General features: G+C 41.7%; 1 protein-coding gene across 1 annotated transcript in view; it reads right to left on the bottom strand.

The window, feature by feature from the left end:
* Nucleotides 1–8,119: 8,119 nt before the first annotated feature.
* Nucleotides 8,120–19,727, bottom strand: part of LOC109884509 (GTPase IMAP family member 9) — a 28,233-nt gene continuing 16,625 nt past the window's right edge. The window contains exon 2 of the mRNA XM_020476472.2: nt 8,120–9,347. Within this exon, the coding sequence (XP_020332061.1) occupies nt 8,254–9,347 (1,094 nt within the window). The 3' untranslated portion in view covers nt 8,120–8,253. The remainder of the gene's footprint in view (nt 9,348–19,727) is intronic.

Here is a 19,727-nt window from a genome sequence, read left to right as displayed (position 1 = left end):
TACAGTGGTAGGTTCTGTTTGACAGGTTATGACACATTATGTCAGCTGTTATGACATATCATGACATAGCTATGACTGTAAAATATATGCAAAATATGCACCCGTCATGCATGTGAATTGTGTTTTTAACTAATTCCATGAAATTACTAATGTTTGATAAACTGTTCTGTAAAAGTCTGACCATTGAGAGTCTCCCAATAGAACGAAACAACAACATTATGCCTTGAAGCAATGTGTTGAAAAACGGATTCTCGTCATTTACATAATAGCACATATTTAATGAGGTTTTCATTTAAAAACAAATAAAAACTTCCATATATGTTTACTTTGAACTTGTAAAGTGTCAGCCTGATGAGAGTAAACAAACAAAAATCCCTATTAGCCTGTGGTGCCTGGCCTTAAGACATGATTGACGTGTTATAACCTGTTATGACATATTAAGACATTATTATGATGTGTTATAACCTGTTATGACATATTAAGACATTATTATGATGTGTTATAACCTGTTATGACATATTAAGACATTATTATGATGTGTTATAACCTGTTATGACATATTAAGACATTATTATGATGTGTTATAACCTGTTATGACATATTAAGACATTATTATGATGTGTTATAACCTGTTATGACATATTAAGACATTATTATGATGTGTTATAACCTGTTATGACATATTAAGACATTATTATGAAGTGTTATAACCTGTTATGACATATTAAGACATGATTATGACATGTTATAACCTGTTATGATGCTGGATGTCAAGTAAAGTGTAACCAATCATGTTGTATGTAAAAAGAAAGGACGTGTGTCTGCACTCAGATACACGAAAGGACGTTTATCTGACGTCTGTTGATTCTCATTGTACAGTATTAATCTACTCTACTGCTACACATAAATCACTCTGAGTGTTTTTCCCACTCCAACCTCTTGTCTTCCACATCTTTATATGTCAGGGTCTTTCAGTGTTTTTAAAGGCATTGAACCATGAAAATACCCCGTTAAAACACCTGTAACAGGAACTACTACTGGTGCTGCTACAGTACCACCTTCTGATCTACTACTGGAGCTGCTACAGTACCACCTTCTGAACTACTACTGGTGCTGCTACAGTACCACCTTCTGAACTACTACTGGTGCTGCTACAGTACCACCTTCTGAACTACTACTGGTGCTGCTACAGTACCACCTTCTGAACTACTACTGGTGCTGCTACAGTACCACCTTCTGAACTACTACTGGAGCTGCTACAGTACCACCTTCTGATCTACTACTGGTGCTGCTACAGTACCACCTTCTGATTTACTACTGGTGCTGCTACAGTACCACCTTCTGAACTACTGCTGGTGCTGCTACAGTACCACCTTCTGATCTACTACTGGAGCTGCTACAGTACCACCTTCTGAACTACTACTGGTGCTGCTACAGTACCACCTTCTGAACTACTACTGGTGCTGCTACAGTACCACCTTCTGAACTACTACTGGTGCTGCTACAGTACCACCTTCTGAACTACTACTGGTGCTGCTACAGTACCACCTTCTGATCTACTACTGGTGCTGCTACAGTACCACCTTCTGATCTACTACTGGAGCTGCTACAGTACCACCTTCTGAACTACTACTGGAGCTGCTACAGTACCACCTTCTGAACTACTATTGGAGCTGCTACAGTACCACCTTCTGAACTACTACTGGTGCTGCTACAGTACCACCTTCTGAACTACCACTGGAGCTGCTACAGTACCACCTTCTGAACTACCACTGGAGCTGCTACAGTACCACCTTCTGAACTACTACTGGAGCTGCTACAGTACCACCTTCTGAACTACTACTGGTGCTGCTACAGTACCACCTTCTGATCTACTACTGGAGCTGCTACAGTACCACCTTCTGAACTACTACTGGAGCTGCTACAGTACCACCTTCTGAACTACTATTGGAGCTGCTACAGTACCACCTTCTGAACTACTACTGGTGCTGCTACCATCCAAAATAACTACTGCAGTTGCTGTCAACAAACCACCTTAAATCTCCTCCTTCCTGACTTCTTGACTTCTATATATGGATATTCATATTCATATCCACTCATTCTGTCTCCTGTTCTTTCCTCCACTTCCCTGAACAAACAGACTTTAGCAGGACAGAAAGAGTATATACATGAAGTGTAGAACAAGATCAATTAATTTTACTATATTTTTATTGACAATATGGAAACGTCATACAACACTAGATACAACTGTCACCTCAAATCATCAAAGATACTAAAATCAAAACAGCTTCATTGATCTAAAACACTTTTATTAACAATACTTAAGTAATCAACCATAACATACAGATGGCTAACTGGTAAATGAATGTTATTTTTAAATAGATTATTATCATAGAATTATTGAAGACATAATAAAAGTATATATGTGAAATAAAGTGGAACTGATTGATGAAAAAAAATACTCCCAATAAACAAACAACTGTGTGCTGGAATAAACCCATTGGAATGTAGATACTAGTAATAAAATGGCTGATCTTCCCATGTCAAATTATAATTGTCCTGCTCTCTGACTTGTTTGAAAGGATGCATCCTATGATGGTGCCACATGGAAAATCACTGAGCTTGTCTATGGAGATTGCATGGCTGTGTGCTCAATTTTATTTAAATTGTCCTTCTCTTTGATGAGCCTCTACCCCATACAGTACACTATAACATTACTACTAGAGACCACATGCAGTACACTATAACATTACTACTAGAGACCACATGCAGTACACTATAACATTACTACTAGAGACCACATGCAGTACACTATAACATTACTACTAGAGACCACATGCAGTACACTATAACATTACTACTAGAGACCACATGCAGTACACTATAACATTACTACTAGAGACCACATACAGTACACTATAACATTACTACTACAGACCACATACAGTACACTATAACATTACTACTAGAGACTACATACAGTACACTATACCATTACCACTACCACACGTTACTACTAGTGACCACATGCAGTACACTATAACATTTCTACTAGAGACCACATGCAGTACACTATAACATTACTACTAGAGACCACATGCAGTACACTATAACATTACTACTAGTGACCACATGCAGTACACTATAACATTTCTACTAGAGACCACATGCAGTACACTATAACATTACTACTAGAGACCACATGCAGTACACTATAACATTACTACTAGTGACCACATGCAGTACACTATAACATTTCTACTAGAGACCACATGCAGTACACTATAACATTACTACTAGTGACCACATGCAGTACACTATAACATTTCTCGCTACAGTACTCTAATCAACTCCATCACTAAATTATCTATAGTGGATTTCTCAACCTCCCCTATTTATTGGTACTTCTGACTAATCAACATTAAGCCTGTATATACTGTAAATATACAGGGCATTCATAAATTATTCATGCCCCTTGACTTTTTCCACATTTTGTTACGTTACAGCCGTATTCTAAAATGGATTAAATTATTTTTTCCCCCTCATCAATCTACACACAATACCCTCTTCATGACATCACAATACCTCATAATGACATCACAATACCCTCTTCATGACAAAGCAACAACAGTTGTGTAGATTCTTTTTCAAATGTATAAAAAAGATACACTGAAATATCACATTTCCATAAGTATTCAGACCCTTTACTCAGTACTTTCTTTAAGCACCTTTGGCAGTGATCACAGCCTCGAGTCTTCTTGGGTATGATGTTACAAGCTTGGCACACCTGTATTTGGGGAGTTTCTCCCATTCTTCTCTGCAGATCCTCTCAAGCTCTGTCAGGTTGGATGGGGAGCGTCACTGTATAGCTATTTTCAGGTCTCTCCAGAAACGTTAGATCGGGTTCAAGTCCAGGCTCTGACTGGGTCACTTAATGACATTCAGAGACTTGTCTTGAAGCCACTCCTGTGTTGTCTTGGCTGTGTGTTTACAGTCGTTGTCCTGTTGGAAGGTGAACCTTCTTCCCATTATGGTAGAAAAATACAAGATTATGATTTAATACTGTTTGTGGATCGAATTGCTTTGATGGGAACTCTCTCTTCTGTGTGAGTGTGACTTAGTTGGGCCTCTGGGGCTTGGCGCTAAAAATGTATTTATGATGGCTTGGTGATAAAACCTAGAATGAGTTGGTGTTTGTAACCTGAGATAAAGTTAGCCTGTAGGAGTATAACAAATCTCTCTTTGTTTCTAATCGTCTTTGCATCTGAGAAATGTAGGGGGGGGGGGGGGGGGGGGTTAACAAAGTCTCTCTCACTTAATAAAGAATTCTCCACAACATTCAAGGTGACGAGGATGGGATCCTTATCTCTGTCTGCTGACGACTCCTGGGGACCAGGGTCAACCGTGCATGGGAATCACTCTAGGTGTGATTCAAGGCAACCCTCCCAGGCTCCTCCAGATGGGGCCGGCGGACGGATACAGGATCCCAAACAAAGACAAATCGAATAGGGTGAGACTAATATTTCTTGAAAACAATTCAATAAAAACAAAGTCGTGAACGTACTGACGTTTTAGAGATGTTATCCTGATGGTATTGTCATAATAAAGAGGGAGTCGTGACCGTACTGCCCTAGAGTAGAAGACCTGACCGTACTGCCCTAGAGTAGAAGACCTGACCGTACTGCCCTAGAGTAGAAGACCTGACCGTACTGCCCTAGAGTAGAAGACCTGACCGTACTGCCCTAGAGTAGAAGACCTGACCGTACTGCCGTGCTTACGATGATAAGATTTGTGTGAGGGAAGAAATCGTCATAATAGAAAGGAAATCGTGACCGTAGTGTCCTGAGAAAATAGACATGTAGTCGTGAACGTACCTCTGCTTTCAGGTTATGAGATTCTGATTTTTTTTTTTAATAACAAGGAAGTTCTGATGATACTGTCCTAAGAGGAGAAAACACGGAGTCGTGAACGTACTGTCGTTGTAAGGAGAGGGGTGAAATGCATTATAATGCCTTGGGTTTGTATGGTAAGATGCAACTGTGCAAATTTTGTAATTCCAGGAACTAGTCCTGAAGTGGAAACTCATAGAAGTAAGAACACATATTGATTGAGTATGTTTGGGAACAGTACTGTGTGAATGTGGTATGAGAGTTGTGTGAGCGTGGAAATAAGTGTTAACCTGGAGTTTGGGTAATAAAAGATTGAAATTTGGATCATCAGAAATATGGATAATAAGATATAGAAATGTACATAATAACTTCATTGAAAATTGGATTATAAGTTTTGATTTATAACGTTACATGGAGATTCTGTGAAGATATGAACACATGAGAACTTGTACGTGGGTATAATTGATTACTAGAGATTTGATAAAGTAACAAGGGGGAACGTATAATAATATAGAACTGGAACATCCATCCAGACCTACGTGAGGGGTGTGAAAGTATTCAGTGTGGTCCCTTTATGAATCATTCGATAAAAATAAGGTTTTACATTCTACGACTGTCTGAAAAGGTCTGGGAAATATGCTCAGAAAAAGATTGGCGTATATCAAGTTTAGGTACCCCTAACTAAAACAAATATAAACGCTTATGGTATTTTCTCTGTCCTGGTTATACATGTCGGGGAAAGAAAGCCTGCCCATGAAGCCTGAAAATGTGTTTATTTATTCCCGCAGCAAGAGAGGAAAATGTGTTTATCAAATAAACCCTTTTCCCATAAAGTTAGAGCGAATTAACACAGAATAAAGACGTAACTTGAAATGACGTAAGAAGCCAAATGAGGTTTTCCATCAAAATAATAATCTTTGAGGAGAAAAGACATCCACTTTTATTAAACTCAGCAGATCTGTTTCCAAACCAATGAATGTCAATTCAACTCGTTGACTGCTAAATCCCATTTGCACATGTGAAATCTTTGCAAAGAAACACTTGGATGAACTTTAAGGCTATTTTCTGGTAATTGTGTTGTTATTATGGGCCAGATGTTAAAACTACAAACCATTATAATTGGTCTATTTGCAGGATTTGTCATTTTGACTTGATATTTCTATAGGCATAGGGTCTATGTTACTAAAATCTGGGTTTCTGATTGTAACTCAACTATTGCTATGGTTTGCTGTTAGGAATTTTATGAATAATGACTAAACAATAATTCAATTATACCAACATTTGCTTAGCTAGATACAGCAGCCAGTTTGTTTTAAGATGTCAACTGAATGATTTAGCAGCTTGCTTAGTTGAAATTGAAGGACTAATTTAGAACTGTGAACATGATCACAATTGATAACTTAAAATGTAATGATTGTTGACAGTATGTGAATGGGAATATGTTATTAGTGGTTTTTGAATAGACTCTAATAATGAAACGTTTTAGTCTGCGGGTGAAAGCGAGTGGTGCCCGCTAGGCTCGAGTGGGCTGTAAGTGACACAGTGGGACATTTGGTGCAGAAGAATGGGAGATGATTTTTACAACTCCACCAGTGATTTAAGCAAGAAGGTAATGTAATCTAAAACGATAATTGGTTTCCATTATGTGCAACAGTGTTTCAAGTTAAAGTAGATCCAAGTAAATGTTTTAGTGCCGAATATTAAGCTGATAAGACCGCCCCAACGTTTTTGAAGGTCCTAGATTTGTTAAACAACAGGTTTTATATTTTGACCAAATGAATGCAACAGGTTGGAAAAAATTTCAGGAGGATGATTGCACTACAGAAAATATGTATATACTGTGATTACTTGAAAGGGGCTCTAAGATGGTTTTTTTTCTAGAAGGTGTTTATTCCACTTAAAAGGGACACTGTATCATCTGATCTATTTGAATCAGAATTGCCCTAAACTAAACTGTTTTTCTGGTTATGGCGATAGGGACCCCAGGTGGTATCTAGATGCATGGCCGGGATAATTTTGCCTAGAACAGTGTGAGCCTCAAACCCCCTCTAACCGGCTGAAGTAACGGCAACAATGGCGTTCACTACGGCCTTGTCCTTCACCACTTCTACCATGAGACCTGAGTCAGAGCCAGCAACCCGTACACAGTATCCAGTTGAAGGTATCAACTGCCTTTTCTCTCAAGAGTGCGACAGGAGTCCACGTGGAGGGAGCATGGAGAGAGATCCGTTCCAAACTTCTCTCATGTTGCTGGTGTACTGATTAGCAAATGGAAAATACATAAGGTGGTGGCGGTCCAAGTGAGACATTGGAATTGGGACATTATCATGGGCCATCCACTTTGAACTGTGAAGCTATCTGAAGAAGACAATGAAGAGACGCCAGAAGAATGAAGGGGGGGTTGGCCAACTGTACCCATCATTGATTTAGACTTGTCTAAAATTGTATATTTTGGGGTATCAGGTTGATTGTGGAGGTCTACACACTTTATAATGTATAGTCATTTAGACTAAGAATGCATTCAGATACTGATCTGATGAGAAAGTTCATGCTAGAATTATAAGAGGAATATATTGTATGTTAATATAAATGTTTGCCTTTTACTGAGGAGTGTCTTCCATCTGGCCACTCTACCATAAAGGCCTGATTGATGGAGTGCTGCAGAGATGGTTGTCCTTCTGGAAGAATCTCCCATTTCCACAGAGGAGCTCTGTCAGACTGACCATCGGGTTCTTGGTCACCTCCCTCACCAAGGCCCTTCTCCCCCGATTGCTCAGTTTGGTCATGCGGCCAGCTTTAGGAAGAGTCTTGGTGATTCCAAACTTCTTCCATTTAAGAATGATGGAGGCCACTGTGTTTTTGGGGACCTTCAATGCTGCAGACGTTTTTTTGTACCCTTCCCCAGATCTGTGCCTCGACACAATCCTGTCTCTGAGCTCTACGGACAATTCCTTCAACCTCTTAGCTTGGTTTTTGCTCTGACATGCACTGTCAACTGTGGGACCTTATATAGACGGATGTGTGCCTTTCCCAAATAATGTCCAATCAATTGAATTTACCACAGGTGGACTCCAATCAAGTTGTAGAAACATCTCAAGGACGATAAATGAAAACAAGATGCACCTGAACTCAATTTTGAGACTCATAGCGAAGGGTCTGAATACTTATGTAAATATTATTTTTCACACATTTGCAAACATTTCTAAAAACCTGTTTTCATTTTGTCTTTACGGGGCATTGTGTGTATATTGAAGAGGAAAATTGTTTTTTTAATCCATATTAGAAACTGGCTGTAACGTAACAAAATGTGGAATAAGAGAAGCGGTCTGAATACTTTCTGAATGCACTGTATCTATTGTAACTTCTAACCCATCAAAGATAGACCTACAAATACTGCAAATATGCAGACTACAACAGCTCCCACTATCAGATAGAGAGATGCATTTGCAAGTGGTGGAATGGTGATTGTAAAGGTGGATGACATGGTGAAGGCTGGGATAGGGGTGGCCGGAATAGAGGAGGATGGGATAGGGCTGGCTGGGGTAGGAGTGGCTAGGATAGGGGTAGCAGTGGTGGCTGGAGTTGAAACAAGAACATCAGAACCTGTATTTGCTCCTGAGTCCACTATATTATCTTGATTCGATAAATCTGCCCTTTCTCTGATCTCATCCCTGATCTTATCTGTTCCCCATAGAAGATCAGAGAGCTTTTTTTTCATGTCAATTCTTTTTTTTTTCTGATTCAGAACAAAAGGGATCCATAATGGTGTTGTCACTATTTTTAAAGGTACAGGCCACGATTTTAAAAATTTCACAACCGTAGTATTTTCCCAGTCCATTATTTCCTGGGCCTTCTCGAACATCTCATGGGTGTAGAATTTTTCTTCATTCTCCTCCACCATCTTCTCCATCTTCTTCAGCAGCTGTTTGACCTGAGGGTTGTCAACTCTATTAACGTTATTGAAAAAGTGGTATCTGCCGCCACATTGAGCGATGAGAGCCTGGAGCTCTTCACTCTTATTCACAAAGTCCTCAGCTGTTTTCCTCCCCAGCTGATCTTCTCCAGTGAACAGCACCATGGTGTAATTTGAGGCTTCTGCTCCAAAGTTGTCCTGGATCCACTTCACAGTGTTCCTCTCCTCCTCTGTGAACCTCCCCAGTCTGATCACCAGCAGGAACACATGGGGTCCTGGAACTGACATCTCAATACACTTGTCTATTTCTCCTTTCATCTTCACTGCATCCACTGATGTGTCAAAGAGCCCTGGGGTGTCGATGACTTCAATCTTCCTCTCATCCACCTTTCCTATCTTCTTCTTAGTCTCTGCAGTGACAGACACTGGAGACGCCTCTGCATTGAACGCATCTTCCGTCCCAAGGATGGTGTTTCCTGTTGCGCTCTTCCCTGCTCCAGTCTTCCCCACCAGAACTATCCTTAGGTCAGAGTGCAGCCCTGAATCTGTTGAAACACACAGGTTTTAAAATAGTCTTTAAAATTATAACAGTTAGATAAAATATTTAACAAGGGCATGATTGCACAACAGAAAATATGTATATACTGTGTTCCAGGTGATTGGTGATTCCATGTAATACCTGTTTACTATGTGGTTGATGGGCTATTGAGTGGAGACCGAGACCAATAAAACAAGCCAAATGGTCAGTTGAAAATGTCATAATTGTTTTTAGAGGAAATTTGAGAAAGGGAAATGTCTTTTGTTAATCATAATTTAGTTTTATTCAATTATTGTTGATTGAAATTACAGACACTGAATAAACACTAACATCAATTAAATCTCAACTAAGCTACTAAGATAGAAACATCTAAAGGAAAACAGCTTATAGTAAACAGTACATGACAACAAAACATAATCCCTCTCTGAATAGTCAGTTACTGTACATCTGGCAAACTCATAAAAATGACAACTTTCAATGTAAATCTTTTAGAAAAAGCTTAAAGACAAACCATAACTAATACAAGGCAACTCACAATATTACAATGAACAAAAATATAAATGCAACATGTAAAGAGTTGATCCATGTTTAATGAGGTGAAATAAAATATCACAGAAATTGTACATAAATGAACAAAAAGCTTATTTCTCTCACATTTTGTGCACAAATGTGTTTACATCCCTGTTAGTGAACATTTCTCCTTTTCCAAGATAATCCATCCTCCTGACAAGTGAGGCATATCAAGAAGAAGTTTAACCACCATGATCATTACACAAGTGCACCTTGTGCTGGGGGCAATAAAAGGCTAGTCTAAAAAGTGCAGTTTTGTCACACAACAAAAGTTAAGGGAGTGTGCAATTTTCAATAGACGGATAACCAAATTTAATCGGTAAAACATTGGCCTACTAAAAAGATTACAAGACAACGTAAAAGAAGAAAGCCCTAACACAGAGGAAGTGATTATTCACCAGGAAGCCCTGTGTAACAGTGTGTTAAAGCTGGAAAATGTTGTCAAAGTGCTTGTAAAACTTGTTAACTGTATATGGGCAAAGGGGGCTGAACCATCGTCAGTAAATTCAGCTGCTCAATGACACAGAGGCACCAGGACCATTCAAATGAGCGCTGGCTAAGCCTGGGGAAAGTATTTCACCGTGTGTGTGAACTGAGAGGGGAGATGGGTATGTTCCTTGATACGGTTGGTAAAGCTGATGACTTCTCTGAGTTGAAAGACACAGACTGGCAGAGCGACTTTGCCTTCGTTGTGGACATTATTGGGGCATCTAAATGTGAAACTGCAGGGAAATTGTCAGGCACCAAGAGTCAGGCTAATGTTTTCTTTGCCTGTTTTCAACATTATTTTATTATTATTATGGTGGGTGGGTGGTCGAGGACGTGTTGAACCCTTCAATGCTGCAGGAGTTCCACCGTCTCCATCCGGATTGCCCTAGGCCTCGCCCCCCGGGTCGTCCCCGAGGCCGGTGTCGGAGCCGCGCGTCAAGGGGTGGGGGGGGATACTGTCATGACTTCCGCCGAAGTCGGTTCCTCTCCTGGTTCGGGCGGCGTTCGGCGTCACCGGTCTTCTAGCCATCATCGATCCACTTTTCATTTTCCATTTGTTTTGTCTTGTCTTCCCACACACCTGCTTTCATTTCATTCATTACATGTTGTGTATTTAACCCTCTGTCCCCCCCCCATGTCCCAGTCCGGAATTGTTTGTTTTAATGTTTTCTGTTGTGCGTCGGGTTTTGTACCCATGTTTGATTATTTCTGTATGCCGTAATTTAAAAAAAAAGATTAAACTGCTCCGGCTATTTCATAGTTCTGCTCTCCTGCGCCACAGTTACACACGCCTTTACAGCCACTGTCAGCGCATCCCACCTATCACCATAGACCGCCCTTGTTTGGTTTCCATATGCCATATTTTTCTCATTAATTAAAAAAAAAATGTCATTGATTAAATCTAGTGGCGATCCGCCCTTAACAACCTAATGGTAGAGTTTTCACTGTTTGAAAGCATGTTTTAAAGTTAGTTTGGTATCTCTGTTCAGATGCCTGACTCCCTGAGCAGAGGTGAAGAAAGGGTTCACACATCAAAAAATAACAAACTAGTAACACTTTCCAAATTACTGACAGAATAGACAAGTACAATAGTAGTACTCACTTTGCTCACATATTGACATTATCTTTCTTGTGTATGCACTTGGAATAGCTACAGTCTATATTTTTCCAGCTCCAGGGGTTTTTCTGTAACTAGAAATAGTGGAAGTCTATAGTTTTCCAGCTTCAAATCAAATAAAAGTTTATTTGTCACGTGCGCCGAATTCAAATGTAATTTCATTACAGTGAAATGCTTACTTACAGGCCCTGACCAACAGTGCAATTTTAAAGTAAAACATAGGTATTAGGTGAACAATAGATAAGTAAAGAAATAAAAACAATAGTAAAAAGACAGGCTATATACAGTAGGGAGGCTATATACAGTAGGGAGGCTATATACAGTAGCAGAGCTATAACAGTAGCGAGGCTATATACAGTAGCAGGGCTATATACAGTAGCGAGGCTACATACAGTAGCAGAGCTATAACAGTAGCGAGGCTATATACAGTAGCAGGGCTATATACAGTAGCGAGGCTACATACAGTAGCAGAGCTATAACAGTAGCGAGGCTATATACAGTAGCAGAGCTATATGCAGTAGCAGAGCTATAACAGTAGCGAGGCTATATACAGTAGCAGGGCTATATACAGTAGCGAGGCTACATACAGTAGCAGAGCTATAACAGTAGCGAGGCTATATACAGTAGCAGGGCTATATACAGTAGCGAGGCTACATACAGTAGCGAGGCTATATACAGTAGCGAGGCTATATACAGTAGCAGAGCTATATATAGTAGCAGAGCTATAACAGTAGCGAGGCTATATACAGTAGCAGGGCTATATACAGTAGCGAGGCTACATACAGTAGCAGAGCTATAACAGTAGCGAGGCTATATACAGTAGCAGGGCTATATACAGTAGCGAGGCTACATACAGTAGCAGAGCTATAACAGTAGCGAGGCTATATACAGTAGCAGGGCTACATACAGTAGCGAGGCTACATACAGTAGCGAGGCTACATACAGTAGCGAGGCTACATACAGTAGCGAGGCTATATACAGTAGCAGAGCTATAACAGTAGCGAGGCTATATACAGTAGCAGGGCTATAACAGTAGCGAGGCTATATACAGTAGCGAGGCTATATACAGTAGCAGGCTTATATACAGTAGCGAGGCTATATACAGTAGCGAGGCTATATACAGTAGCAGGGCTATAACAGTAGGGAGGCTATATACAGTAGCAGGGCTATAACAGTAGCGAGGCTATATACAGTAGCGAGGCTATATACAGTAGCAGGCTTATATACAGTAGCGAGGCTATATACAGTAGCGAGGCTATATACAGTAGCAGGGCTATAACAGTAGCGAGGCTATATACAGTAGCGAGGCTATATACAGTAGCAGGCTTATATACAGTAGCGAGGCTATATACAGTAGCGAGGCTATATACAGTAGCAGGGCTATAACAGTAGGGAGGCTATATACAGTAGCAGGGCTATAACAGTAGCGAGGCTATATACAGTAGCGAGGCTACATACAGTAGCGAGGCTATATACAGTAGCGAGGCTACATACAGTAGCGAGGCTATATACAGTAGCGAGGATGTAACAGTAGCGAGGCTACATACAGTAGCGAGGCTATATACAGTAGCGAGGCTACATACAGTAGCGAGGCTATATACAGTAGCGAGGCTACATACAGTAGCGAGGCTGTAACAGTAGCGAGGCTATATACAGTAGCGAGGCTACATACAGTAGCGAGGCTATATACAGTAGCGAGGCTACATACAGTAGCGAGGCTATATACAGTAGCGAGGCTACATACAGTAGCGAGGCTGTAACAGTAGCGAGGCTGTAACAGTAGCGAGGCTACATACAGTAGCGAGGCTGTAACAGTAGCGAGGCTATATACAGTAGCGAACATGTAACAGTAGCGAGGCTATAACAGTAGCGAGGCTATATACAGGCACAGGTTAGACAGGCTAATTGAGGTAATATATACATGTAGGTATAGTTATGGAGACTATGCATATATGATAAACAGAGATGTAAACAGAGGTGTTGGCAGGTGGGGGGTGTCGGGACGCAATGCAAATAGTACGGGTAGCCATTTGATTACCTGTTCAGGAGTCTTATGGCTTGGGGGTCAAATCTGTTGAGAAGCCTTTTGATCCTAGACTTGGCACTCCGGTACCGCTTGCCATGCGGTAGCAGAGAGAACAGTCTATGACTGGGGTGGCTGGGGTTTTTGACCATTTTTAGGGCCTTCCTCTGACACTGCCTGGTGATGTACTGGGCCATATGTGATGTACTGGGCCTCTGACACTGCCCAGTGATGTACTGGGCCATACGCACTACCCTCTGTAGTGCCTTGTGGATGGAGGCCGAGCAATTGCTGTACCAGGCAGTGATGCAACCAGTCAGGATGCTCTCGATGTTGCACCTTTTGAGGATCTGAGGACCCATGCCAAATCGTTTTAGTTCCCTTGGGGGGGGGAATAGGCTTTGCCATGCCCTCTTCATGACTGTCTTGGTGTGTTTGGACCATTCTATTTTGTTGGTGATGTGGACACCAAGGAACTTGAAGCTCTCAACCTGCTCCACTACAGCCCATCGATGAGAATGAGGGCCTGCTCGGTCCTCCTTTTCCTGTAGTCCACAATCATCTCCTTAGTCACGTTGAGGGATAGGTTGTTATTCTGGCACCACCTGGCAAAGTCTCTGAACTCCTCCCTATAGGCTGTCTTGTCGTTCATCAGGACTACCATTGTTGTGTCGTCTGCAAACTTAATGATGGTGTTGGAGTCATGCCTGGCCACGCAGTCGTGGGTGAACAGCGAGTACAGGAGGGGACTAAGCACGCACCCCTGAAAGGCTCCAGTGTTGAGGATCAGCGTGGCGGATGTGTTGTTACCTACCCTCGCCACCTAGTGGCGGCTCGTCAGTAAGTCCAGGATCCAGTTGCAGAGGGATGTGTTTAGTCCCAGAGTTCCTTATCTTTCTGATGAGCTTTGAGGGCTCTATGGTGTTGAACGCTGAGCTTTAGTTTAGTCCAGGTGGGAAAGGACAGTGTGGAGTGCAATAGAGATTGCATCATCTGTGGATCTGTTCAGGCAGTATGGAAATTGGAGTGGGTCTATGGTTTCTGGGATAATGGTCTTAATGTGAGCCATTACCAGCCTTTCAAAGCACTTGATGGCTGAGTGGTTTTTCGGTAACTCACAATTTTATTCGTATTTACAGATGGCATACAAGTTTGTTATTATTAAGCTACATGACAAATTTTTTTTTCATAAAATCAAAAAATGTAAATGTTCAAATGCCTATTCTGTGATGTAGTAACGTGTGACGTATGCCTAGCTTCTTGGAACGGGTTACATATAGTGATGCAGTGGAGGGGCATGTCTCTCTGCCTCCTTCCATCCCGTGGACATACAATCATAAATCACCAACCAAATATGAAGGCAGGGATGGCCCTAAGCATAAGCGACATAGGGCCCGTGTTAATTTATTTTAATCAAATTAAACTAGGAACTCAGTCGGGGTCTCAACTTACTGTGGAGAGTTATAATAGCAGAATACAATTTCGAAATTTGGTTGCTCATCAGCAGTGTCCCTCTTGTTATGTCAGTCACTGACAGTCACTCATTGAGCCAATGTCAGCTAAAAAATATATACGCTACCGGTCAAAGGTTTTAGACCACCTACTCATTCAAGCGTATTTCTATATTTTTTATATTTTCAACATTGTAGAATAATAGTCAAGACATCAAAACTATGAAATAACACAAATGGAATCATGTAGTAATTAAAAACGTGTTAAAACTTCTTATGGCTGGGGGCAGTATTGAGTAGCTTGGATGAATAAGTTGCCCAGAGGTGCCCAGAGTAAACGGCATGCTCCTCAGTCCCAGTTGCTAATATATGCATATTATTAGTACATCTGGATAGAAAACACTCTGAAGTTTCTAAAACTGTTTTAATGATGTCCGTGAGTATAACAGAACTCATAAGGAAGGCAAAAACCTGAGAAAAAATCTAAACGGGAAGTGGGAAATCTGAGGTTGGTTGATTTTCAACTCAGCCCCTATCGAAAACACAGTGGGATATGGGTCAAATTGCACTTCCTAAGGCTTCCACTAGATGTCAACCGTCTATAGAAACGTGTTTCAGGCTTCTACTGTGAAGTCTGGCAAGATGAGAGCTCTTTGAGTCAGTGGTCTGGCAGAGTCATGCGCTGGTCATGTGCATTTCACATGAGAGCGACCTGCGTTCCATTGCTTTTCTACAGACAATGAAATTCTCTGGTTGGAACGTTATTGAAGATTTATGATAAAAACATCCTAAAGATTGATTCTATACTTAGTTTGAAATGTTTCTACGACTTGTAATATAACTTTTTGAACTTTGTCCGACTTTCGGCTGGACCTGCACGTGCGTTTGGATTTGTGTACTAAATGCCCTAACAAAAGTAGCTATTTGGACATAAATTGACATTATCGAACATATCAAACATTTATTGTGGAACTAGGATTCCTGGGAGTGCATTCTAAAGAAGATCAAAGGTAAGGGAATATTTAGAATGTTGACTCCAACATGGCGGATAAATGTATTTGTTTTCTGAGCGCCGTTCTGCATGGTTTGCTTTTTCCGTAAAGCTTTTTTGGAATCTGACACATCGTTTGCATTAACCTCTCTGAACCAGCTGGGGGAGTGGGCGGAATTTCAACCTTGGGCTGAGTACGCGCAGAACTTCCTCCGCCACATCTCAACTAACCTCACTCCTTTCCAGTGTGTGTTGGGGTATCAGCCGGCCCTGGCACCTTGGCATCCGAGCCAGACCGAGGCCCCTGTGGTGGACAAGTGGTTTCAGCAAGGGGAGGAGACCTGGAACGCTGCGCAAACTTGTCTCCAGTGGGCTGTGCGTCGGCACAAGGAATAGGCCGACAGCCACCGCAGTGAGGTGCCTGTCTTCTCTCCAGACGACCGGGTCTGGCTCTCCACCCAGAACCTGCCACACCGCCTGCCCTGCCGGAAGCTGAGCCTGTAGTTTGTGGGGCTGTTTAAAGTTGAGGGAGCTTATGGGGTAACGTATTGTTTGCATCTCCCTGCTGATTACCACATTAACCCGACTTTTCATGTGCATCTCCTCGGGCCACTAGTGCCTGGTCCCCTCGCTGAGGCTGGACCCAGTGACGCCCCGCCTCGTCCTCTGGACATCGAGGGAGGTCCGGCGTACTTGGATTCGAGGCGTCGGGTGGGGCGTCTCCAGTACCTCATCGACTGAGAGGGGTACGGCCCAGAGGAGTGGTGCTAGGTTCCTGCGGTGGACATCCTGAGCGCTTCACTGACCAGGGATTTCCACCTTCGGCGCCCTGACCAACCCGCACCGCATCCCTGGGGTCGTCCCCGAGGCCGGTGTCGTCCCACTGCTAGTGCAGTGCGTCGGGAGCAGGAGTGGGGGTGGGGGTGGGGTGGGGGGGGGGGTGGGGGGTACAGTCACGGATCCCCCCTGTATTGTTGCTCATACCGATCACCAGCTCCAGGAGATGTACTTCACCAACCTTCTAGGCGTCACTGAACTGGATTCATTACCACCAACCCCGGACTGTCTTGTCATTACACACACCTGGTTCCCATTCCCCCTGATTAGTATGTTATACATGTGCCCTCTGTTACCATGTCCGTTGGTCATGTGAGTACCTGTTTTTTTTGTATCGTCTTCCATGCTACGTGTATTTGTGCACTTGTTTTACAGGTCTCGTCCTGTGTATTATTTAGAGGTCTACACCTTGCTCTTTTGTTTGGGTGTAGAATTTTTTTTAAAACTATTACGTATTCCTGCTCCTGTCTACAATATTTAGACAACGTGACAACCTACGCAGTGTGTTAAATGTTAGAATCTCTAATAAACAGCTATATTGTATACATTAGCAATATTTTGGGGTCAAAATAATATAAATATAATAATAATAATAAACTGTTATCTGCTGATCATGCTCTATCTGAACTACATGGAAATTCCTTTGGTCTGTACAGAGTTAGGTCAATCAGCTCTTTGCACCTTACTTGTGGAATAATCTCCAAGCTTCTCTAAACATTTATGTTTTTGTGCCTATTTTTCATTTTACCTCTGTAGGCTTAAGAGGTTAACTAGGCAACTCAGATAAGAAAAAATATTATTTACAATGACAACCTAAGCCAGACAACCGCCAAACCCGGGCGACGCTGGGCCAATTGTGCACCGCCCTATGGGACTCCCAATCATGGCCGGATGTGATACAGCCTGAAATCGAACCAGTGCCTGTAGTGACATCTCTGGCACTGAGATGCAGTGCCTTAGACCGCTGTACCATTTGGGAGCCCTCAATTAATTCAGATGAATTCAGACTGCTGAATATTTTATTTGATTTATTTAACTAGATACATGTAACGCAATGCTTAAAAAAAAATCAGGCCTATGTCACACTTCCGCATCTGTTGTGAAATGTGACACAGTCTATAGCGTCCGACCAAACTGCAAACTATTATGACCCCTTCTATGGAAAGATGAGACTCACACGGCGAACAAATGGTGTTCTCTGTTTTGCTCTACAACCTCCATAAGCGTTTTGGGACTCGTCTGACCTTGGTACAGCTGATCTGCCAACTTCTGTCTGTAGCGTCCGAACAGTTTGGCTACACACTAATATGACCTCTCAAATCAAATCAAATTAATTTGTCACATACACATGGTTAGCCGATGTTAATGCGGGTGTAGCGGAATGCTTGTGCTTCTAGTTCCGGCAGTAATAACCAACGAGTAATCTACCCTCTGAACAGGTGCATGTTGGTAGGGTTGCTCTAGGATGCCCACAGGCCTCACAAACCTCATCTGAACGTCCACCGGTATCAGTTGAAATAATTAATAGAAGTATATTATTATTTTGTTTAGATCCAAAAATAAAGGGTTCAATACATGTAGAACAAAATCTGAACAACTTTTTCTGATCTTTCTCATACGTCTCAGATACAGGACAGACACTTCAGATCTAACTTCGTTTAGATTTTTAGGGGAGATCCATGTAGTGAATCAGTTATTCAATGCCTATGTATGGGCTAATCATTTATTTACATTTTTTGGTATACTTCAACGGTTTTTGAAATTCTAAATCAAGTGAATGATATTCTTAAAACAATTTCATATAGTAGATAACTATCTCATTCTAACAACACAATAACAACTATGTCATCATAATAACACAATAACAACTTTGGCATCATAACAACCCAGGTCTCTCTCTGGTTGGAAGGTCACAGAACATCTCTCACCTTAATGTCAGGTGGGGGTTTCTAGCGGTTGTTTGGTTCCTCTAAAAGACCACACATACGCTCTACAGTGAACTCTAAAAGACCACTCATACGCTCTACAGTGAACTCTAAAAGACCACACATACGCTCTACAGTGAACTCTAAAAGACCACTCATACGCTCTACAGTGAACTCTAAAAGACCACTCATACGCTCTACAGTGAACTCTAAAAGACCACACATACGCTCTACAGTGAACTCTATAAGACCACACATACGCTCTACAGTGAACTCTAAAAGACCACACATACGCTCTACAGTGAACTCTAAAAGACCACTCATACGCTCTACAGTGAACTCTAAAAGACCACTCATACGCTCTACAGTGAACTCTAAAAGACCACTCATACGCTCTACAGTGAACTCTAAAAGACCACACATACGCTCTACAGTGAACTCTATAAGACCACACATACGCTCTACAGTGAACTCTAAAAGACCACACATACGCTCTACAGTGAACTCTATAAGACCACACATACGCTCTACAGTGAACTCTAAAAGACCACACATACGCTCTACAGTGAACTCTAAAAGACCACACATACGCTCTACAGTGAACTCTAAAAGACCACTCATACGCTCTACAGTGAACTCTATAAGACCACTCATACGCTCTACAGTGAACTCTAAAAGCCCAGAAAGAGGGGAAGTGTCTAAAACAAGAGCTTGTTTACAAGAAAAGGTCCCTCAGACTCTGGTCTGTGCAGCCAGGGCTTCCCTATCTGTCTGCTCCTCAAGACAGGAGCACTGTTTCTGGGACCCTTTTTGGCTCATAAATCCCCGACCAAATTAACAGTCACAGAAATTGGGCATTATTGGACAGAAAGGGCACACCTCTCCACGCCCACGAGCAAAAGCTGAAAATGTAGGTTATTTCTTTACATTTGAAAAGTATGGCATCCTAATTAGAACACAAAAATACCTGAAACCATAACTGCC

This window comes from Oncorhynchus kisutch, unplaced genomic scaffold, assembly GCF_002021735.2.
Source record: "Oncorhynchus kisutch isolate 150728-3 unplaced genomic scaffold, Okis_V2 scaffold4087, whole genome shotgun sequence".
Classification (NCBI taxonomy): domain Eukaryota; kingdom Metazoa; phylum Chordata; class Actinopteri; order Salmoniformes; family Salmonidae; genus Oncorhynchus; species Oncorhynchus kisutch.
This window is presented reverse-complemented; position numbering and strand designations above follow the sequence as displayed.